Genomic DNA, 24,837 nt, shown 5'->3' with positions numbered 1-24,837 from the left:
GAGCAGTTTACTTTGTGGCTGCTGCAAAGCAAACAGATAAAATGGCAGCTGTCATCCTCATGTCCTGAGTAGGTCCCCCTCAGAGTTCTGAGACCCGGGCACGCTCGTGAAACTTTTGAAGTTGGTCTCCTCCCAGTTGATTCAGACTCACTCATGTCAGCCCTGAGCCAGCAAGCCTCCACAAGCACTGGGCACTCCAGTGTGTCACCAGAGAAGACCAGGGGCTAGAAAAGCTCCAGGTGCTCAAAACAGTAGCACAGGATTGCCCACGACTTCGGCTATTCCCACCCAGCGCCGAGAGCCCCTTGCCCTCATCCTGTCAGATGACGAGTCACCACCCAGCTCTCAGAAAGTAGTCTTTAGAGGTCCTACCTTTTTTTTTTTTTTAGACGGAGTCTCGCTCTGTCACCCAGGCTGGAGTGCAGTGGCTCCATCTCAGCTCACTACAACCTTCGCATCCCAGGTTCAAGAGATTCTCCTGCCTCAGCCTCCCGAGTAGCTGGGACTACAGGCATGTGCCACCACACACAGCTAATTTTTTGTATTTTTAGTAGCGATGGGGTTTCACTGTGTTAGCCGGGATGGTCTCGATCTCCTGACTGCCTTGGTGTCCCAGAGTGCTGGGATTACAGGTGTGAGCCACCGTGCCCAGCCCTTGAGGTCCTACTCTTTTTCCAGGGAACCAAGACAAATAATAAACTGGCTTAAGAAAATAAATCATTCACTCAGGATTAAGAAACTCACTCAAAGCTGCTCAACTACATGGAAAAGAAAATAAATCATTCAAATCTGTAGAAGATTAAATCTGTTTATTAATTCATGTAAACATTTTCCAACTTGGGAGGAGACAAGGCAAAGACAGTAGGCGGCTTTCTAAGAAGGGACGTCAGATGAGAGAGGCCTTCAGACTCACCCAGACCACCTCCACCATAACAATTTCTAGAAACATGTTCACCACATGTAAACAAAATGCAATTTTCCCCATAATTTTCAAATTAATATCCCATTTTAAAGGGAGTTGAAACTCATATACTTTTCCAGAGTTTAAAATGATAGACCATTTTAAACATGCTTTTGTCCAGACAAGTTTCTGCTTGCCTCAGTAGGATCTGCAAGCTTGCACGAGAGTACACTAATTTTCAATCCACTCCTTGCTCTGTGTGATAGAACAAACTGCGAGGAGAAACAGAAAAAGAGACAAAAGGTTAATTTTTAAAATCCCCTTGTATATCAAGTTGAAAAATCAATGATCACAAATAGAGAACTGCAATGAAAGTTTTGTTTACAGATATTAATATAAACTTCCATTGGAGCTGGAAGATGATGGGAAGAGTTCCAGTCTCGGAGTACAGTTAATTTACAGGCCCAGCTTCTGACTGATTTTGTAAAAATTTATGTCACTTTTCATGCTGTTTCTCTAAGGTAGGAAAGTTGGGATTAAAAGTCTAACGTGGCCGGGTGCAGTGGCTCACGCCTGTAATCCCAGCACTTTGGGAGGCCAAGGCGGGCAGATCACCTGAGGTCAGGAGTTCGAGACCAGCCCGGCTAACATGGTGAAACTCCCATTTCAACTAAAAATACGAAAAATTAGCCAGGCATGGTGGCACACACCTGTTATCCCAGCTACTCAGAAGGCTGAGGCAGGAAAATCGCTTGAACCCAGGAGGCAGAGGTTGCAGTGCGCAGAGATTGCGCCATTACACTCCAGCTTGGGCAACTAGAGCAAAACTCTGTCCCCCGCCCCCACCCCCCACTAAAAAAAATGTCTAATGCAGGGCTGGGCGAGGTGGCTCATGCCTGTAATCCCAGCACTTTGGGAGGCCAACGCAGGTAGATCACTTGAGGCCTGAAGTTCAAGACCAGCCTGGCCAACAAAGTGAAACCCTGTCTCTACTAAAAATATAAAAATTAGCCAGGCGTGGTGGTGCACACCTGTGGTCTCAGCTACTCGGTGGCTGAGGCGGGAGGATCCCTTGAACCTGCGAAGGTTGAGGCTGCAGTAAGCTGTGATCGCACCACGTCTTCCAGCCTGGGTGACAGAGCGAGCGGAGTGAGACTCTGTCTCAAAAAAAAAACAGAGTATAACATAGGAAAAAGGGCTTAATGTGTGTTCAAACTACCAACTGTGATAGACTTTAAGCTGTAGCAGGGACTCAGTCTGTGAGACTACAGGAATATGATGACATAATTTAATAATAGTCTTATTTTAATAGTCTTATTTTTTATAATTTATACAGCACTTTAACCAACATTTTATTTAATATAGAGTGGAAGGACATATCAACCACTTTAATTTCAAGACTGAGAGGGAAAAAAGTACCAACACCAGGGAAAACTGTGAAAGACTTTAAATGGGCAATAACAATAAGCGGGTACCCTTTCAATGGAATGTTGTGGTAGTCTGACATTGGCTAGAACATGTTGAGAGCTGTCTGATTCTACAGGGGCTACACCTCCCATTGCATGGACTGAGCTGTTTTAGAACTAGGTTGTAGAAAGCTGACAGTGATTCGAATGACCCTGCTCATGGACTCCCCATGAAGTCTGTCTGAGTGAATGAAGATGCACTGCTTCTGCCCTATAGAGGAGCCCAGTGGTTCATCTACAAGCAAACCCATTCAGCATTTTGCATTGCCTGCCTATGTATGTATTCTTCCAATTCCTTTTTTTTTTCTTTTTTTTTTTTTTGGAGACACAGTCTCACTCTGTCACCCAGGCTGGAGTGCAGTGGTGAGATCTCGGCTCACTGCAACCTCTGCCTCCCACGTTCCAGCAATTCTACTCCTCAGCCTCCTGAGTAGCTGGGATGACAGGCACCTGCCACCATGCCCGGCTAATTTTTGTAGTTTTAGTAGAGATGGGGTTTCATCATCTTGGACAGGCTGGTCATGAACCAGTTCCCCTTTGAATACTTCTTCTCCCCTATATCTTACTGGTTCCCTCATTAATTAATGAGTTAAATCTTCAACATGTGTTATTTTATTTTTGTATGCATCATGGTTTTTGGATTTTGGTTTTGGATTTTATATCTTTTTATTTGTAAAATACTCTGTTACCTAATGCATGAAGCAGCTTGTCCATAATTGTGAATATTTGTTAAAACCATCTGGAACATCTGTTACACACATTCTCTGGGAAAGTGCAGTATCCACTTGAGGGTCATTCATTGTTGTATTTGAATCAAATTTAGAAAACTCTTAAGTTCCCATGAACTTAAGTTGATCAGACTCATTAGCAAGTGGTGCCTCCTGTCTAGAGGGAAAGCATACAGGGTAGGTCAAGGACCTGAGCGTGCCCTGACTTGCAAAGAGACAGTATTTAGGGGCCCATGCTAACCGTTGAAGAGATGCAGCATCTTACTGCAACTTTTCTTCCTTTGGCCTGGTAGTGAAGAGGCCTCAAGCTGAGGTCCTAGAAATATTGGTAAGGCCACTGGAGACTCCATGTCTGCAAACTATTCAGATGTGTTGGTGGCCATGGAAAATGGGAAAACCTGCTTATGAGGCTGAGGTGGAGGAGATGCAGCATTCACAAATGCTCCTGCAGGATGTCCATGAGATGAAAACTAATTTCATAATAATACTAATTCTCTCATCAGCATGCCATGTTTTCTAGAGGCTCCATGATACCATTAGTCTGACACAAATGGAATGTGTGCTCTAGAATGTTTTAAAATTTTTTCAGTATTAAGCTCCAGTACAGCAAGTATCAGTAGACATAACCCACACAAACGGGAGCACATTAACTTGGGGGAGAATACAAGAGAAAAGAGTTGAGAACCATGAAGTGAAGCAACCAGGCTGGCTGGGTCCAGTCTCACCTGTGACCCAGGGCAAGTGGCAACACTTCTTGGACCCACTTTTCTCATCTGCAACAGGGGAGTTTGTCTCACTGCACTTGTCCCCCTCTGACTACTTGAACACTAAGACTTGAGGATCCTCCCACACTGAAGTGCCTCAGGAGGCAACTGTGGCCCTTCAGAGTTGGAGGATCGTGGAATTTTGCAGGTTAGCATATTTAATTAACCTCTGCAGGGTCTCACAGGCTGACGTGTGGTGGGATTAGGATTCAGACCAAATCTGTCTCCCCCCAACAATCGAAGCACTTAATTGTGCTATCTTACACTGCCTCACTAACTGAAGGGAACACCACAGGGTGGGTGGGGGTGGGGACAACCTAGTCTGACCTTTTGGGGTTCAGGGGCCAAGAGAGGGGTCTCACTATGTTGCCCAGGCTGGCCTCAAACTCCTGGGTTCAGGCGATCCTCCCACCTCAGCCTACCAAGTAGCTGGGATTACAGGTGTGCACTATTGCACCCAGCAGCTCTGATTTTAAAGCCCTTTCCCTTGTTTTGGATGTAACCTTAAAGGATATTTCCTTTGTTGGTCTGTTTTCTTGGCTATCTTTGGTGACTCCTGTATACAATATGGAAACCCCTGGCTACTTCCCTTGTTTTTAGGATAGCTGAATCCTCATGCACATCTGGGAACTAGGCATTAGAAATAATAAATTCTCCAATTTATCTAGGTTTTTCTTATGGTTTGAATATACAGAATAATAAATATATAGAATAATATGGCACTATAAAATGCACTAACTTTTAAATAAATTTTGCTTCTTTCCAAGAGAAATTGCCACTTTAATGCTGTTTTCTGTTCATCTGTCATTGCAAGAAACTCATTTACCTGGTTAAAAAAAAAAAGATGAGACAAATATATCAAGTTCACAAAGAAAATTTTGACAACAGTGTGAAACAAACTTTCTCATTAGAAATGAAATTTTATTTGCAGTAATTACAGCTCAATCATTTGTTTTTGTTTGTAGAGACAGGGTCTCACTCTGTCGCCCAAGCTGGAGTGCAGCAGTGCTATCACAGCTCACTGCAGCCTCGAACTCCCGGGGTCAAGCAATCCTCCCTCAGCTTCCCGTTTCTGAGGTTACAGGTATGCACTGCTCTTCCCTGGCTAATTGTTTTATGTTTTATTTTTTGTAGAGACAGAGGGTCTCACTATGTTGCCCAGGGTGATCTTGAACTCCTGGCCTCAAGTGATCCTCCTGCCTCAGCCTCCCAAAGTGGTAGGATTATAGGTGTGACCCACTATGCCCAGCCAACTCAATTGTTTTGATAGAGAAGATAAGGCAGGAAAGGCTATATAAGCAGAATCTCTAAAGGTAATCAGTTATCTCAGGAAGGAAAAATCCCCTCAATAAAGTGGAAGCAGAATTTGGAACTAAAGTCTAATGGTAAATTTCATGAGCTGGTTTTAACAATAAAACAGAGGTGCCTACTGCCAAATGCACATGCTAATCCCTAAGTATCTGCTGCCGTTGTATAGCTACAAACCAGGGAGAAAACCTGTAGCTGACTTTATGTAACTGAGTAGGTGAAACACAGCCAAATCTTCCTAGAAAAACCACCTTATGACGGATCAACATCTCCGACTTGTTGTTTTACCCGTTGTTACTTGACTATATCAAACATCATGTTTCCTTGGTGGGTTTTTTTTTGTTTTTTGTTTTGAGACAAGTCTCACTCTATCACCAGGCTGGAGTGCAGTGGCGTGATCTTGGCTCACTGCAACCTCCACATCCTGGGTTCAAGTGATTCTCGTGCCCCAGCCTCCTGAGTAGCTAGGATTACAAGTGCATGTCACCACATCCAGCTAATTTTTGTATTTTTAGTAGAAATGGGGTTTTGCCATATTGGCCAGGCTGGTCTCAAACTCCTGACCTCAAGTGATCCACCCTCTTCGGCCTCCCAAAGTGCTGAGATTACAGGCGTGAGCCACGGTGCCCAGCCCTAAAACATCATGTTTATTTATCCATTTAGGCTAATGGCCTCAGTCATTACTCATAATAGTAAATATTAGCTAGGATTTTAATATAAAATATGTAACATTTGTTCATCAAAGCGATGTGTGTTTAAAGCAAGATGATTTTTTCCCAGGCTGTTTATTAGTGAATTAATTTCTATGAAATGTTTGACAAAACAACCTATTTTTTTTTGGGAAAAAGCATTCACTTTGGAAATATTCTAAACATTTCTTTCTTTTTGCTATTTACCGTGCAGCCCAAAGTCTCCTCAGCAACACTTCCTGTGAGACTACAGGAATGAAGGGTGCCTGTGTGATCAGTCAGATCAATCAGCATATCGAAACTGAGAAAGACAGATTTAAAGTCCAAGGAGTTTTTGTTGCAAGTTGCGCACATGTTAGATGCTTCATTTACAATATAACCACAGCTGGAACTGAAAAGAAACAAAGACAATGATAAAATATGATGCCCTAAGCGATAAATTTCATCTGTAGCAGAAAAAGAATTATCACTAAAAACTCTACGTCAGTGTGTGGAAAACTTACTGAGTGTTCAGTGCTATGCAGTCTACAAGACAGTCGTAAAAAACAGTAAAACACACTTTCTACGCAGCCATTCTCAGGAGTCATCTGAAACTGCGTACATCAGTTCTCTGCCTGCCCTCCTTTCTTCCCTCGCTCTGCCAAGCCCTCGAGATCCATCCCAGTCTCATTTCCTTGCTGGGGCCCTCCCTTCTCGTATCCCAGCCCGCAGCCTTTCCCTCCTGGAACAGCAGCAGAGTGCACGCCTCAGGACTGACTGGTGCTGTCACATCAGCTCCTTATTCTCACCTCCCCGGCTGGGAGTTCTGAGGGCAGGAATTGTGTCTTGTGCCTGGAAAGCACGAGTTCAACAGCTACTCACTGGATGGGCCTGCACGGGGCCTTCTCTACAAATACAGAAAGCCTTGCAAGGCTGGCCGGGTGGCACCTATGTGCTATTAACACTGCTGGTGATACACTCTCCTCTCTTTCAGTGATTTATGCTATTCCATATTTCTGAAGCATTACTTTAGCAATTTTAAACAGGGAACCTAATTCAAATTTCTCAAATAGGGGAAATGAACTGAAGATAGTGGTTTCTTGTCTAGCCACAGATCACTTGGTCTAGCAAATTTTAGATGCTTTTCCTCAGATATCAATAATAAACGTAAAGGGAAAAAAATTAGTTTTTAATTTTTGAAAACTATTTTTCAAAAAATGAACACAAGGCCTTACACAGCATCCTCCACATTAGTTTTTTCAACTTTAATACCACATCATAAAATGTTTTAAAAATCCAGAGGTCAGTATCTTGACTGTGGCAATAGATACACAAACTTACAAGTGTGATAAAACTAATTAGAACGCACACACATGACTGCATGTGAACATGAAGGAATTTGAATAAGACTAGTGGATTGAATGGTGCTGATATCCTGGCTGTGACATGGCACTATCACTTGCAAAATGGTAACACTGGGGGAAACGGGGCAAAAGCCACAAGGCATCTCCCTTATTATTATTATTATTTTTTTTTTTTTGAGACACAGTCTCGCTCTGTCGCCCAGGCTGGAGTGCAGTGCAGTGGCGCAATCTCGGCTCGCTGCAAGCTCTGCCTCCCAGGTTCACACCATTCTCCTGCCTCAGCCTCTTGAGTAGCTGGGACTACAGGCGCCCACCATCATGCCCAGCTAATTTTTTTGTATTTTTTAGTAGAGACAGGGTTTCACCGTGTTAGCCAGGATGGTCTCAATCTCCTGACCTCGTGATCCACCCACCTTGGCCTCCCAAAGTGCTGGGATTACAGGTGTGAGCCACCGCGCCCAGCCCTCTTATTATTTCTTATACTTCCACGTGAATCTAGGATTATCTCAATGAAAATTCAATTATAAAAATCCATAGAGAGACTTTCCTAATAATATTACACATTTCTTGCCAAGCATCTTTTAGCTAAGAGTATTAAATCTACTGGAGTTTACTTTCTTTTCTTTTTTTTTTTTTTTTTTTTGAGACAGAGTTTCACTCTTGTCGCCCAGGCTGGAGTGCAATGGCGCAAACTCGGCTCACCGCGACCTCCGCCTCCTGGGTTCAAGCAATTCTCAGGCCTCAGCCTCCGAAGTAGAAGGCATTACAGGTGCCCGCCACCACACCCAGCTAATTTTTTGTATTTTTAGTAGAGATGGTGTTTCACCATATTGGCCAGGCTGATCTCGAACTCTTGACCTCAGGTGATCCACCTGCCTCGACCTCCCATAGTGCTGGGATTACAGGCGTGAGCCACCATGCCCGGCCTGGAGTTTATTTTCTATGCAAGTAAATACTAACTTCGATCTACAAGAGGTTTGATGTTTCCTAGGCTGGACTCAAACTCTTCAAACTCCTGGGCTCAACTGATGCTCCCACCTCAGCCTCCTGAGTAGCTGAGACTACAGGCACATGCTACTGCACCTGGCATGAAAATAATTTCTTTTTAATGCTGTCACTACATTACTATAGGGCCTAGCAACCAAAATAGTTTTCTGCCAAATCATTAGACAAGTTTGTCAGAAGTTTCTCACATTATATCTTTATATGTTAGAATTACAGAAATATAGATTATATTTTAAAAGGCAATTATAATATTTTAATCTAGTTTGCTATGGAAACTTTTCAGCATAGTTTTTTATACATTTATCTCAAATACATAACCCCTGTTACGTCAACAAACAGCTTTAACTTTTAGAGAGCTTAAAATTTATTAACAATAATTATTTCTTACAAAAATGAATTTGCTAGAAGTGACACACGGATCCTTACCATCTATTTCGAACTACTTTTGTAGTTTCATCATCAATGTTGAGTGTGGAAATGTAGGCATAAAGGATGCCATAGGAAGGATCAGCTTTTCCTTCATTCTTCAAAGCTTTTCCCTTTAATTGTTCAACTGTATAGACATCAACTATTGTATTTACTAAAAATAGAAAGAAGTATTACAGTTCTCTATATATTCTAAAAAATATAAAAGATTACATCCAAATGGAAAGCTATGACAAATGAGAACATGCAGTAGCTTAAGTAACAGAAAAATTACTATGTTGGCTATATAAACACTGATTCTATAAATGGACATAAAAGCAAAACATAAGGAAAAAAAGGAAATGAAATTAGTCTTCATTAAAATGAAGAATTTCTGTTCATCAAAAGACACCATTAAAAAAGTGAAAAGGCAAGCCACAGAGTGGGAGATGCTAGCAGTCTACAATGAGATAAAGGACTCATCTAGAATTATCCAAAGAATTCTTAAATATCAATTAGAAAAAGACAGTGACTCAGCTGGGCATGGTGGCTCATGCCTGTAATCCCAGCAATTTGGGAGGCTGAGGTGGGCAGATCACTTGAGGTTGGGAGTTCGAGAGCAGCCTGACCAACATGAAGAAACCCTGTCTCTACTAAAAAAAAAAAAAAAAAAATTAGCCAGGCGTGGTGGTGCATGCCTGTAATCCCAGCTACTCAGGAGGCTGAGGCAGGAGAATCGTTTGTATCTGGGAGGTGGAGGTTGTGGTGAGCCAAGATGGCGCCATTGCACTCCAGTCTGGGCAACAAGAGCAAAACCCTGTCTCAAAAAAAAAAAAAAAAAAAAAAAAAGTGACCAATTTTTAAAAATTATTATTATTATCATTTTTTTTTTTTTTTGAGACAGTCTCGTTCGTTGCCCAGGCGGGAGTGCAGTGGCACGGTCTCGGCTCACTGCAAGCTCCGCCTCCCAGGTTCACGCCATTCTCCTGCCTCAGCCTCCCGAGTAGCTGGGACTACGGGCGCCCGCCACCACACTGGGCTAATTTTTTTGTATTTTTAGTAGAGACGGGTTTTCACCGTGTTAGCCAGGATGGTCTCCATCTCCTGACCTCTGATCCGCCCGCCTTGGCCTCCCAAAGTGCTGGGATTACAGGCGTGAGCCACCGCGCCCGGCGACAGTGACTCAATTTTTTAAATGGGGAAGAGACTTTTAAAAGTACATCACAGCCGGGCGCAGTGGCTCACACCTGTAATCCTAGCACTTTGGGAAGCTGAGGCAGGTGGATCACAAGGTCAGGAGATCGAGACCATCCTGGCTAACATGGTGAAACCCTGTCTCTACTAAAAAATACAAAAAATTAGCCGGGCGTGGTGGCGGGCGCCTGTCCTCCCACCTACTCGGGAGGCTGAGGCAGGAGAATGGCGTGAAACCGGGAGGTGGAGCTTGCAGTGAGCTGAGATCGTGCCACTGCACTCCAGCCTGGGCGACAGCGAGACTCTGTCTCAAAAATAAATAAATAAATAATAAAATAAAATAATAAAATAGAATCAAATAGAATGAAATAGAATAAAATAAAATAAAATATAAAATAAAATAAAAGTACATCACAAATGAAAGTTACCAAAATGGCCAATACACGTACTGGCTTCAATAATCATCAGGAAAATACAAATTAAACAAGAGTAGGCCAGATGTGGTGGCTCATGCCTGTAATTCCAACACTTTGGGAGGTTGAGACCAGTGGATCTCTTGAGGTCAGGAGTTTGAGACCAGCCTGGCCAACATAGCAAAACCCTGTCTCTACTAAAAATAAAAAATTAGCTGGGTGTAGCAGTGTGTGCCCATAATCCCAGCTACTTGGGAGGCTGAGGAAGGAGAATCGCTTGAACCCAGGAGGTGGAGGTTGCACTCAGCCGAGATCACGGCATTGCACCCCAGCCTGGGTGATAGAGCCAGACTCCATTTCAAAAAAAAAAGAGAATTCCACTAAACACCTAACATTTAAAAGACTAATAACACAACATGAGTGAGGATGTGAAGCAACAACAAAAATAAACTTTACAAAACTAAAAACAATAACCTGTTATTCATTTTTATTTTTCTTTATCTTAGAAGAATCTTCCAGGAACAAATATTACTTGGGTAAGAAAACTTTTATGAGAAGTTATCCGCTTCCCTCAGCACCTCATTGGTTTCTTTTCTTTTGTTGATATCTAGTGCATGAAATTTAATTTTCTTCAATAAAAAGATGGTGATGTATATCTATTTATCTATAATATGTTTATGTCTTTATCCTTCTATTAGTATATATGCATAAAAAGATAGATTAAAAGATGTTAACCAAATAACTGTTTATTTGGGGCTGTTTGTTGCATTCTGTATTATGTTTCTTTTTTATTTTTGAGACGGGGTCTCACTCTGTCACCCAGGCTGGAGTACAGTGGTGTGATCTCATCTCACTGCAACCTCCGCCTCCTGGGTTCAAGCGATTCTCCTGCCTCAGCCTCCTGAGTATCTGGGATTATAGGTGCCCCCCACCACGCCTGGCTCATTTTTTGTAATTTGAGAAGAGACGGGGTTTCACCATGTTGGCCAGGCTGGTCTCAAACTCCTGACCTCAAGTGATCCCTCTACCTCAGTCTCCCAAAGTAATGGGATTACAGGCGTGAGCCACCACACCTGGCCAAGCATTCTGTATTGTGTTTCTTTTATTTTTTTATTTTTTTGAGATACAGTCTTGCTCTGACACCCAGGCTGGAGTGTAGCCTCGCTCTGTCACCCAGGCTGGATCTCAGCTCACTGGAACCTCCACCTCCCAGGTTCAAGGGATTCTCCTGCCTCAGCCTCCTGAGCAGCTGGGATTACACGCACATCCCATGATACCCGGCTAATTTTTGTGTTTTTAGTAGAGATGGGGTTTTGCCATGTTGGCCAGGCTGGTCTCATGAACTCCTGGGCTCAAAAGAAAAAGAAAAAGAAAAAGAAAAATATGCTCACTATTTTAAGCTACCTTTAGAAAAGTTGAAATATAGTAGTTACAGAATAGGAACCTGGTATCTTTTACCATGTCAAACAGACCTTTACAGGCCCAATTTCAGCCTTTAAAAAAAAATCCAAATATATTTAAAGGGTCACTTACGATTTATGGATTCTTTGAAATAACTGTCAATTTCATCATCCATAATATTTGTTTCTTTATTTTCTCGTATAAAATTCAGCAGAATGTTAGCTTCTGGTGTATCTTAAATTGAAAATGCATAATAAGTAAAAAGCAAACTGATTATCTTTTAAATCACATTTAAATCATCCAAAATCATTTTAATAGTACAAAGTGAAGACCTGTAAGAATACAATCAAATAGAATATTACACAGCCATTAACAATGTGATGTAGAATTCTGTAAACATAGAGAGATGTACACCACATTACATCTAAAACAGATATTAGTGAAAAGAGCAGCTTACTAACCTATGTGGTTCAATACCCTTTTAATTAAAAAATCTACATATATAAGGGACCGGGTGCAGTTGCTCACGCCTGTAATCCCAGCACTTTGGGAGGCTGAGGCGGGTGGATCACGAGGTCAGGAGATGGAGACCATCCTGGCTAACACGGTGAAACCCCACCTCTACTAAAAATACAAAACAATTAGCCAGGCGTGGTGGTGGGCACCTGTAGTCCCAGCTAGTCGGGAGGCTGAGGCAGGAGAACGGCATGAACCTGGGAGGCGGAGCTTGCAGTGAGCCAAGATAGCACCACTGCACTCTAGCCTGGGCAACAGAGCAAGACTGTCTAAAAAAAAAAAATACATATATAAATGCAAAATTATCTGGAAGAATATATATGAAAAAATTATTCTCTCTAGACAGTGGGTTGTAGGTGATCTTTGTTTTCCTTGTTTATGTTTTTATATATTTTTTCTGAATTTTATATGTATTTCTTTACTCATCATAAAAAAAAAGGTTTTCAAAAGGCAATTGAAATATATAAAATAGGCTCTATAAAAACCTTAGCTCCCCACGTTGGCACATGAGTGTGCTCAAAGGTCAGGGGTGCTGTCCCAGAAGGCAGGAACATGAGTTTGGAAAGAGCTCCCCCATGATGCCCTTGGACCCCAGGCCCCCAGCCTCTGGCATATGATTAAGTACCCCAGGCCCCCCTGAATATTCTACAAATTGTCCTGACAATATCTGTACTTTCCTAACTCCCCTGGGAAGATCTGGGCATTTCTTCCTCCTTGCTCCCAGAATACAAGTCTTCTACCTGTTCTTTCTCAGAACGAGGTTGTCGAATCCTTGCTGGCACACAGTGTCCCATGTGATGACTAACCTCACATCCATCTGACCAGCCACTCATCTCCTTCCTTGTTCCAGAAATTTATATTATCTCAATTTTTGGCAAGTAAAAGGCATTCAAAAATACTGATGAGGTCATGGGCGAATGAATGAATGCAGAACTCTATTAACTTGGAGAGATATGCACCATGAATTGCTGTGCTTCAGATGGGAGAATCTGCTGGAACGAGGCCACAGAAATCCAGCCAATGAGCTTCCTGTGATGGGGGCTGGCAGGGATGGGTGGGTACCAGCACTGCAGGTCCTCACTGACAATAGGGTTATCCTGACTGTCAGAGAAAGGCAGGAATTGTGCCCTCCCTATCTGATAAGCACTCTCAGGGCAGAGAAAGAAACAAGGAAATCTCAACACCTGGCTAAGATGAACACAAGCCATTTAGAGCTTCTTAATTTCTTATTGCAGGTGTAGCCCAGGAAATTGAAAGTAAAACTAATATAATTATTTACAATGGCAAAGACATGGAACCAGCCCAAATGCCCATCAATAGTAGACTGGATAAAGAAAATGTGGTACATATACACCATGGAATACAATGCAACCATAAAAAGGAATGAGATCACGTCCTTTGCAGAGACATGGATAAAGCTGAAAGCCATCAATCTCAGCAAACTAGCAAAGGAACAGAAAGCCAAATACCATATGTTCTCACTCATAAGTGGGAGCTGAACAATGAGATAACATGGACACACGGAGGGGAACAACACACACTGGGGCCTGTTGGGGAATGGGGGCTGAGGGGAGGGAGAGCATCAGGACAAATAGCTAATGCATGTGGGGCTTAAAACCTAGATGATGGGCTGGGCGTGGGGATTCACACCTGTAATCCCAGCACTTTGGGAGGCTGAGGCGGGCAGATCACGAGGTCAGGAGATCAAGACCATCCTGGCCAACATAGTGAAACCCCGTCTCTACTAAAATACAAAAAATTAGCCTGGCGTGGTAGCACATGCCTGTAGTCCCAGCTACTCAGGAGGCTCAGGCGGGGGAATCGCTTGAACCCAGGAGGCGGAGGTTGCAGTGAGCCGAGATCGCGCCACTGCACTCCAGCCTCGGTGACATAGCAAGACTCCATTTCAAAAAAAGAAAAAAAGCTATTTTTGGGTTGGGCGCTGTGGCTCACGCCTGTAATCCCAGCACTGTGGGAGGCTGAGGCGGGTGGATCACCTGAGGTCAGGAGTTCAAGACCAGGTTGGCCAACATCGTGAAACCCCGTCTCTACTAAAAATGTAAAAATTAGCCGGGTGTGGTGGTGCGCACCTGTAATCCTAGCTACTTGGGGGGCTGAGACAGGAGAATTGCTTGAACCCAGGAGGCAGAGGTTGCAGTGAGCTGAGCTCGCGCCACTGCACTCCAGCCTGGGTGACACAGCAAGACTTCATCTCAAAAAACAAACAAACAAAAAAAGCCTGTTTTTGGGCCGAGCAAGGTGGCTCACACCTGTGATCCTTCAGGGGGCCGAGGCAGGAGCATATCTTGAGATCAGGAGTTTGAGACCCCAAAAAAAGAAAAGAAGAAAAGAGAAGAGGGGAGGGGAGGGGAGGGGAGAAAGAAATAAAGAAAGAAAAAAGACAGAAAGAGAAAGAAAGAGAGAGAAAGAAGGAACTGCCTTATGACTAATATGACGACTGATCAGAAAAAAAAATTTCCCATATAAATCGGGCTGCCCTTGAGGAGCCTAAAAATGGTTGTAGACACTGTCATTCCTGTCCCCATTTTAGGGTTGTGTGGCAGGACAGGGACTGAAATACACTCTATCAAGTTTACCTCACAGCTCGCGGAATGCCTGTGTGCTCTCTCAAGTTTCCTAAAATGGCATTATCTACAAATGACCCAACATTTTAAAAAATGTTTCCAAAGTAACAATCATGGCTTTATTTTATTATTATTTTTTGAGACAGGGTCTTGCTCTGTCACCCAGGCTGCAGTGCAGTGGCATGAACACAGCTCACTGCAGTCTCTACCTCCAGGGCTCAAGCAATCCTCCTATCTCAGACTCCTGAGTAACTGAGATCACAGGCACGTGCCACCATGCCCAGCTATTTCTTTTTTTAGTTTTTTGTAGAGATGGAGTCTCACTTATGGCTTGTCCCTTCTTGTAGGCAAAAAGATGATAAATTTTGATCCAGTAGTATCTTTTTCTACCACTGACTGCTACTGATATTAAACACATTAAATATCCTCCACAAAAGCAATAGCAAAGTTCCTCTTCCACACAATGTAACGTGGCTTGCAGAATACATTATTTCATGCTAAATTCCATTGTTACTCTCTTCAAGTGAATTAAGCATCATCTACGATAACTAGGTAACTCATCTCCTAGAACTATGCTATAGAACATGCCTTCAAGGAGTGATCTACAACTTCCCTCTGTTCCTCCTGGTCGCTCCCGCATGTCTGGCATAAGCCAGCAATAGCAATAAGGAGAATCCTTTTTCCTTTTTTTTTTTTTTTGGCGACAGAGTATCACTCTGTTGCCCAGGCTGGGGTGCAGTGGCATGATCTCGACTTACTACAACATCCGCCTCCCCGGCTGAAGCGATCCTCCTGCCTTAGCCTCCCTAGTAGCTGGGACTATAGGCACCATACCAACACGCTCGGCTAATTTTTGTATTTTTAGTAGAGATGGTGTTTCAGCATGTTGACTGGGCTGGTCTTGAACTCCTAACCTCAAGTGATCCGCCCACCTCGGCCTCCCAGTGTTGGGATTACAGGCATGAGCCACTGCACCTGGCCAGCAGAATCCTTTTAAAAGAAGAGCCTCAGCCTAGGCTTCATGGATTTGGGGTCCACGAATATGACAGTTTATGCAAATTCTACACATGGGAATAGCAATTCTCTAGGGAGAGGGTCATAAGCTCCCATCAGATAGGCAAAAGGTATATAAGATGCTTAGTCGGGGCACGGTGGCTCATGCCTGTAATCCCAGCACTTTGGGAGGCCAAGACCAGTGGATCACTTGAGCCCAGCAGTTTGAGACCAGCCCGAGCAACACTGCAAAACCCCATCTCTACAAAAAGTACAAAAATTAGGCCGGGCACGGTGGCTCATGCCTGTAATCCCAACACTTTGGGAGGCCAAGGCAAGTGGATCATGAGTTCAAGAGATCAAGACCATCCTCGCCAACATGGTGAAACCCCATGTCTACTAAAAATACAAAAAAGGCTGGGCACGGTGGCTCACACTTGTAATCCCAGCACTTTGGGAGGCCGAGGCAGGCAGATCACGAGGTCAGGAGATCAAGACCATCCTGGCTAACATGGTGAAACCCCGTCTCTACTAAAAAATACAAAAAAATTAGCTGGGCGTGGTGGCGAGCGACTGTTGTCCCAGCTATTCGGGAGGCTGAGGCAGGAGAATGGTGTAAACCCAGGAGGCGGAGCTTGCAGTGAGCCAAGATCGCGCGACTGCACTCCAGCCTGGGCAACAGAGTGAGACTCCGTCTCAAAAAAAAAAAAAAAACCTAGATGACAGGTTGACAGATGTAGCAAACCATCATGGCACATGTATACCTATGTAACAAACCTGCATGTTCTGCACATGTATCCCAGAACTTAGAGTAAAACTAAAAAAAAAAAGTAAAGCTGATATAAACAAGCACACAGGTTCATGCATTCTTGCGAGTATTCTCTAGTTTCCTTGACAGAATAAATCCAAGAAATCTAGATCTGCTGTACAACATAGTAGCTATGGTTAATAACAACATATTACATTCTTGAAAAGTACTGAGAGAACAGATTTTAAGTGTTCTCACCACAAAAAAAATGTTAAGTATGTGAAGTAGCACATGTTAATTAGCTTGATTTAGCCATTCTGCAACGTATACATATTTCAAAACAACATATTGTATAAAATAAATGTATTCAATTTTTTGTCAGTTAAAAAGTTAACCAATAAATAATAAATTTTAAAAATGTGTCTCCTTGAGAAAGAAGGCATTTTTTTCTAATGATGTTGGTTATTGCTCAAAATACTTTGACATTTTTTTCTTTGAATCTGTCCTCAGAGCCAAATGTACAACATCCTAAAATATCTCTCATTAATTAGATCTTGAGTTTTTTATACCATTGTACAGTCAAGCTTGATCATCTTTTCCATCAGACAAATCTATCTTTTAGAAACTTTTCCAGCTCAAATTTGCCCTTAGAGGATGAAGATTTTACTATCACTGGTATTAGTAAATGCAAAAATAACAAGCCAGGCGTGGTGGCTCGTGCCTGTAATCCTAGCACTTTGGGAGGCCGAGGCGGGCAGATCACTGGAGCCCAAGAGTTCAAGACCAGTCTGGCCAACATGGTGAAACCCCATCTCTACTAAAAACATAAAAATTAGCCAGGCATGGTAGCGGGCACCTGGGCAACCCGGGAGGCTGGAACAGGAGAATCGCTTGATCCCAGGAGACAGAGGCTGCAGTGAGCTGAGATTGTGCCACTGCACTCCAGCCTGGAGACAGAGCAAGACTGCATTTCAAAAAAAAAAAAAGAATAATAAACTATTTTTATTAATAAGTTATTTCTAATAATAAACTATACATAGGCCAGGTGCAGTGGCTCACGCCTGTAATCCCAGCACTTTGGGCGGCCGAGGTGGACAGATCACGAGGTCAGGAGATTGAGACCATCCTGGTTAACACAGTGAAACCCCATCTCTACTAAAAATACAAAAAATGAGCCAGGCGTGGTGGCGGGCGCCTGTAGTCACAGCTACTCAGGAGGCTGAGGCAGGAGAATGGCAGGAACCCGGGAGGCGGAGCTTGCAGTGAGCCGAGATCGCACCACTGCACTCCAGCCTGGACAACAGAATGAGACTGTCTAAAAAAAAATAAAATAAATAAAATAAAATAAAAATAAATAAACCACACATAGTACCTCCCTCCAGAAGAGAAAAAAATTGAAGAGTGTCCCACTATTGTCCTAAGTGTTAATAATAGACTATCGTGTGTCACCATCAATTTCCAACAAAGCAGTCGGAGTGAACCTCTCAGAGCTGAGTGAGATGCTGTCACCGTTCTGCTCCAAACCCCAACCTGCTACCCCATCCAGAGTAGAAGCCAGTGCACTCTAACAGCCTCCGAGGCCTTCTTCCTGGGTGCCCCATCCCTTCTCAGAACAGCTCCTGCTGGCCTTGAACTCCTGGGCTCCAGCCACACCAGCCCCTGGGTGTTCCTCCCACATGTAGGCACAGGGCTTTCCCTTGGTTAACCTTTAGCCTCCTCATCAAGTCTTTGCTCAAAGGTCACTTTCCCATGCAGCGTGCCCGACCACCTTGTGGCTCTCTAGGTCCTCCTGACTCTGTTCCACCTGTTCTCCTTAAATATTTCATAATTCATGGACATATTATCTTCATTATTTATTCTTTGTCTCTCCCTGCTGGAGTGTAAACTCCATGAGGGTGGAAATATTTATCCATTTTGTCGTTGCACCCCAGAACAGCACCCAGCATACAGCACGTGCTCAGTAAATTAATTCAGTGAAGAGCAATTCGGGGCATGCACATCCCCTCCCATGGTGCTGCCTTCAAGGAGACAACGTCCATGTGTTGGATGTGCAAGATTCAGAGTACTCATATAAAAACCAGAGTCTTGATATTTTACACCATTCCTCATAGTAATTCTATCTTTTAAAAATGCTGATAATGGTTTGGTCAAAAGCACACATTGCTTTATAATTCTGTCACTGCTGATGCTTTATTACAGACCAGCATGTTTTAAATGATACACTACATACTATACTCATAGCTTCATGAGATGGCCAAGGATTGATTACTCCATTCCTTTGGCAGTACTGGGTTGATGGTTATGTCTGCACTATAAAGCACCCTGGGAATGCTCACGGGCATTAACCCCTCATCTCCCCAATCTGGCTCCCTTGATTTCATGCTGTAGTAAACTGTAACTCCTTCAACAACCACTCCAGGGGGTCATCTGGGCATTTAATGTGCAGTTATGAGCTAATGATACTACACAGAGAGTACTGTGTGTGCGCATGCGTGTGTGCGTGTGTGTGCATGTGTTATCAATGTCCTAGCAGTAAAAGTTATTTGAAGGTAGCAAAACTGAATTTACCTATTAGTCAATAATTTAGCATCCAAGCAATAAAATCGATCTCTCAAAAATTAGCACAATGAATTATACTTTAAAAATTAATCTAGTTTTTCACTTTTTTTTTTTTTAGACGGAGTCTCGCTCTGTCAGCAGGCTGGAGTGAGTGGTGTAATCTCGGCTCACTGCAACCTCCACCTCCTGGTTTGAAGTGATTCTCCTGCCTTAGCTTCCCGAGTAGCTGGGACTACAGGCGCGTGCTTTCATGCTCGGCTAATTTTTCTATTTTTAGTAGAAGCAGGGTTTCACCATCTTGGCCAGGATGGTCTCAATCTCTTGAACTCGTGATCAGCCCACCTTGGCCTCCCAAAGTGCTGGGATTACAGGCATGAGCCACTGCGCCAGCCTTTTGTTTTTTTTAAGATGGGGTCTTGCTCTTGGGGCCTAGGCTGGAGTACAATGGCGCAATTTCAGCTCACTGCAATTTCCGCCTCCTGGGTTCAAGTGATTCTCTTGCCTCAGTCTCCCGAGTAGCTGGGATTACAGGCGCCCACCACCAAGCCCAGCTAATTTTTTTTTTTTTTTTGAGACGGAGTCTCGCTGTCCCCAGGCTGGAGTGCAGTGCGCAATCTCGGCTCACTGCAAGCCCCTCCCGGTCACGCCATTTCCCCTCAGCCTCTCCGAGTAGCTGGACCAGGCCCCCCCACGCCCGCTAATTTTTTTTTTTTAGAGGGTTTCACCGTGTCTCGATCTCCTGACCTCATGATCCCCCCTCGCCTCCAAGTGCTGGATTACAAGCGTGAGCCACCGCGCCCGGCCTCACCCGGCTAATTTTATATTTTTAGTAGAGACTGGGTTTCACCATGTTGGCCAATCTGGTCTCGAACTCCTGACCTCAGGTGATCCACCTGCCTTGGCCTCCCAAAGTGCTGGGAATAAAGGCATGAGCCACCACGCCCAGCCTCACGTTTCTTTAGTAAAGATATCAAAGTTCATTGCAAGTTTTTTAAAAAGTTATATAAAGCAATTTTTACTTCTAATTTGAATTAAATCCAGGCTGAATTTTCATTCTTAAATATACTGTATAAATATTGAAATGTGTTCAGTCATTTCCAAAGGGATAAAAAATTTCAGAAAGTTTTTTACCTGGATTAGTTGTAATAATGGTTTTTGAGATTACAGTTGCTGTCATGCAGTTCCGAAATTTGTCAAAACTTATTCTTATATCTGAGGCAAATATTACTGTTTGGGAAAAAAGCCATTTAAAATTATTACATGGGGGGATATAAAATGACAAATATTGGACACAATCATTGAATGATAATACCTGTTTCTCGTGGCATCCAGCTCTGTGCAAGTAGAATGGATTCATTATCCCAACTGCATTTGTTTAAAAAGAAGTAATACAAATTGAATACACTAGAAAAAACTGATAGTGACACATTATTTACAACAATAAAAGAAAGCTTCAGTGGCTGGGGTCAGCCATCCCCAAGGTGGTCAAAGACCTCCTGGTCTTAAGGATGCCAGCTTCCTCCTAGGGAGAATTTAACATCTCCATGAGAGAACATTCCTTCAACACACACTTTACTCTAGTAATACCCTGCTCTGCCAATTCTTTATTTATTTTTCCAAAACTTAATCACTCCAGGCTAGTTAGAACTAAAGCTTAAAGACTTTAAAGTCACACTTTCAGACCATGAAGGTAAGTGTCCCCCAGTGGATACACTGCTCAGGGGCCTTGATGGGTTGAAGGCATTTTTGAAATCATTTCCTTTGGTACCCAGGCATCAGAGGTCTAGATAATGCCTTGTTGTACCTGGCAGTGCTTCAGGGTGCAGTTCCCACCCTGGCCCACGTGCCCTGTGCCCTGCTCTGCTCCAGGATACTTCCCAGGAAGCACAGAGGGAAAGTCTGGCTTGTTCCATGGGACCTAATAAAGCAGCATTTGTTATAAAACAGAATTCAGTAATAAAACTGGTCACGGTGGAGTCCTCCTAAGCAATTCCATGCCATCTAAAGACCTCATTTTAAGGTGGTGTCCATAACAACTCAACATTCAAGAGTGAGATTTATTTTTTAAAATATCATTCATCTCCTATCATTATCCTCTCTTGATATGAAGTTCATCATATTTTTGATAAAATGAAAATGTCCTGGTGATAACAACAGGGATTTCACAGTTTGGAGCAGACGTCGGTGGTTACCATGTCATTGCAAAAGAAGACTCTGTTTCATCATAGAGTCTAACTTCACACCTCTGGCCTTTTCTCCGGTCTGAAGTTGTAAAGTATTTTGTCTCTCCAACCTTAGAAATGGAAAGAAATCATTACTCTTCACCTGTATGTAGAAGTACTTAAGTATGTGTTGATGAAAATACTCAAATGTTCACCTTTTAAACACCAAATTAGAAATATTAAAATAGCAAGAACTGGTAATATATAGTTGATTATTTTAAAGCATCTTCTATCTCTAAACTACATGTACATAGCTGAAGTTGTAAGTCACACAACACTTTGAAGAGACACAGAGAGACAAGTGCTTGAAGTAGAGGCTGAAAGTCTTTTTAACATGTCACAACAAAGCTCCACGACAGGCTACCCTGGGGCATCCACGTGGACTCCTCGAGGGCAGGGAGTGTGTTTCCAGCACCTGTGTATCCCCACGGCTCAGCGTGGAACCCATGTGACTGAAGGGACTCAGGCTCTCTGGGGCTCAGCATCTGCATCTTCTTAGCGAACATCAAATATAGCATATCTGTGGTATAAAAAGTGTCCGCAGGAAAAAAACAAATATAAGATACGTCCTTTGCCTTCTCCCCAGGGCTACCATGGTGAGAGCCACATGCAAGATACACAGGAAACTTTGACACTGTCCAATTCTGTCCATTGTGGGTTGAGATGATCAAAGAAGTGGAAATGCTCTTGCCCATTAAAGCAAGTAAAAAAAAAAAAGAGTTGAACCTAGGACCCTTCTCTCCACCCAGTGGCTTCTCATGTGGGAACGGCAGGCACCTCTGAGAGATGCACAGCAGCAGGCCCAGCATGGATAGTCACTGGCCACCCCCACCACTGCCACCACTGCATCTGTGGTGCCCAGAGAAAGGGACCTAGAAAGGATAGCCAGAGGCTGAGAGGTCAGCCTAACATCTGAGGTTGGGGAGGTGGAGAACACTGTATTAAAAAGGAGTTTTAAAGTGAAACGCCAGTGGGGGTGAGAGGAAGAAACAACAGGTTAAATGAAAGTGTGAAGAGTGGCCGGGTGCGGTGGCTCATGCCTGTAATCCCAGCACTTTGGGAGGCCGAGGTGGGTGGATCACGAGGTCAGGAGTTCGAGACTAGCCTGGCCAATATGGTGAAACGTTGTCTCTACTAAAAATACAAAAATTAGCTGGGCATGGTGGTGCATGCCTGTAGTCCTGGCTACTCGGGAGGCTGAGGCAGGAGAATTGCTTGAACCCAGGAGGTAGAGGTTGCAGTGAGCCAAGATCACGCCACTGCACTCTGCACTCCAGCCTGGGTGACAGAGCAAGACTCCATCTCAAGAAAAAAAAAAAGTATGAAGAAAAGAAAATGTAAGAGGGCTGAAAGCCAAAGGGAAGATGAAAGGCATAAGAAGAAGTGACGTGACACATGAAAGGTTCCAGACTCACTGAGGGGGTGGGAAAGCTGCCGCAGTTTCCTGCTTATACTACTATATTCATTCAGGGTTGTAGACAATTCTTACTTCATTATAAACTTAATAGCATTGTCTAGAACTTGGGGAAATCGCAAACAATTGAGCACTCCTTTGAACAACTGAATAGGATTGAACATAAACTGCCTACAAAGTGACTTCTCCTGTTTTTCCAGATGATCATATAGCGGGCTTATTCCTTCTCCCTAAAGTATACACATGCTCCCCAGGTGGCAGGCATGTCCTCCACAGCCAGGGCCCTGCCATCTGAAAGGGTCATGTTCTCTCAGTTAGTCACCATTTAATATAACAAGCAATTCACATTTACTTACACGAACTATCATAAGCGTCTGTGTTTTTTTTTTTTTTTTTTTTGTCTCTTGACTATCATCCCTCTCTATATTAAGAAATTACTCTTACCCCTTTATTTATTTATTTATCAACCCAGAATCTCACTCTGTCACCCAGGCTGGAGTGCAGTGGCACCACCTCAGCTCATTGCAACCTCTGTCTCCTGGGTTCAAGCAATTCTCCTGCCTCAGCCTCCCGAGTAGCTAGCACTACAGGTACCTGCCACCATGCCCAGCTAATTTTTCTTTTTTTTTTTTTTTGTGAGATGGAGTCTCGCTCTGTCACCCAGACTGGAGGGCAGTGGTACAATCTTGGCTCACTGCAACCTCCGCCTTCCAGGTTCAAGTGATTCTCCTGACTCAGCCTCCTGAGTAGCTGGGACTGCAGGAACATGCCCAGCTAATTTTTTACATGCCCAGGTAATTTTTTTTTTTTTTTTGTCGGAGTCTTGCTCTGTCGCCCAGGCTGGAGTGCAGTGGCATGATCTCAGCTCACTGCAAGCTCCGCCTCCCGGGTTCATGCCATTCTCCTGCCTCAGCCTCCTGAGTACCTGGGACTACAGGTGCCCATCATCTCACCCGGCTAATTTTTGGTATTTTTAGTAGAGATGGGGTTTCACTGTGTTAGCCAGGATGGTCTCGATCTCCTGACCTCATGATCCTCCCACCTCGGCCACCCAAAGTGCTGGGATTACAGGTGTGAGCCACCGAGCCCGGCCACCCAGCTAATTTTTGTATTTTTAGTGGCGATGGTGTTTCACCATATTGGCCAGGCTGGTCTCGAACTCCTGACCTTGTAATCCATCCGCCTCAGCCTCCCAAAGTGCTAGGATTACAGGCATGAGCCACCATGCCAAACCTTTTTTTTTTTTTTTTTTTTTTTTTTGAGACAGGGTCTCCCTCTATTGCCCAGGCTGGAGTGCAGTGGCATGATTTTGGCTCACTGCAACTTCAACCTCCCAGGCTCAGGTGATCCTCCCACTTCAGCCTCCCAAGCAGCTGACATTACAAGTACACACCACCACATCTGGCTAATTTTTGTGTTTTTTGTAGAGATGGAGTTTCACCATGTTGCCCAGGCTGGTCTTGAACTCCTGGGCTCAAGTGATCCATCTGCCTTGGTCTCCCAAAGTGCTAGGATCACAGGTGTAAGCCACTGTGCCTGGACTAATTTTCATGTACTTTATTTTGTGAAACTTTACTGTTGAGGTCTACATCTCAATCTCTGCCTTGTGGCTCTGGTCTGTCCAACTACAGAGCTCAGAACTTGATACAATAATTCAGACAGACGCTGATGCACCAGAAGGGAACACCCCCCTGGTGCCCCATGGAGTGCCATTCTCCCCTGCACCTCACCAGCACGGTCCCTCTCCACCTATTAGACCATGGAGCCCTACAGCAGGGCAGCGTGTATTCCCACTCCCTCCCCAGTTTCTGGGCAGCTCTGAGCACAAAGGCACAGAGCTGATCCCTTAACTTATTCAACTACGCCCCTTCAAGGAAGGTCATGGAGATTTTCGAGTCAATAAGCTTACCCTTTGCATTTACATCTTTGTTTAAGCAATGTATAAAAAGTTCTCCTATAGTTAGCAGATCATTTATGAGCAGAGTGGAACACTGCATTTAGCATTCAAATATAATTTTGTTTTACTACTCATCCACAGATAAAATGCTGCTTTCCCTTTAATGAGAAGTGTTACTGTTTTCTTAATTCAACATACTACCAAGATAGAGAAGAAAAGTTACCCTAGCTGATTGTGACCACCCCATCCCAAACACAAATCAAGTGACTGCACCTCCCCTGCCAAA

The 24,837-nt window shown here is 43.6% G+C and overlaps 1 protein-coding gene across 2 annotated transcripts in view; it reads right to left on the bottom strand.

Annotated features, from left to right (window-relative positions):
- Positions 1-792: 792 nt before the first annotated feature.
- The window catches only part of MEIOB (meiosis specific with OB-fold), a 41,388-nt gene continuing 17,343 nt past the window's right edge, over positions 793-24,837 (bottom strand). The window contains exons 7-14 of one of the 2 annotated variants that reach the window (XM_030797849.1): positions 21,211-21,311; positions 20,331-20,383; positions 20,150-20,245; positions 11,750-11,851; positions 8,631-8,784; positions 6,064-6,247; positions 4,599-4,685; positions 793-1,173 (exon numbers count right to left, since the gene is read on the bottom strand). In XM_030797849.1, the coding sequence (XP_030653709.1) occupies positions 1,063-1,173; positions 4,599-4,685; positions 6,064-6,247; positions 8,631-8,784; positions 11,750-11,851; positions 20,150-20,245; positions 20,331-20,383; positions 21,211-21,311 (888 nt within the window). In that variant the 3' untranslated portion in view covers positions 793-1,062. The remainder of the gene's footprint in view (positions 1,174-4,598; positions 4,686-6,063; positions 6,248-8,630; positions 8,785-11,749; positions 11,852-20,149; positions 20,246-20,330; positions 20,384-21,210; positions 21,312-24,837) is intronic. The other variant, XM_030797850.1, reaches the window with a different exon arrangement.

This window comes from Nomascus leucogenys, chromosome 18 (assembly GCF_006542625.1).
Source record: "Nomascus leucogenys isolate Asia chromosome 18, Asia_NLE_v1, whole genome shotgun sequence".
Classification (NCBI taxonomy): domain Eukaryota; kingdom Metazoa; phylum Chordata; class Mammalia; order Primates; family Hylobatidae; genus Nomascus; species Nomascus leucogenys.
Note: the sequence above shows the minus strand (reverse complement) of the source record. Positions and strands in the feature narration are given on the sequence as shown.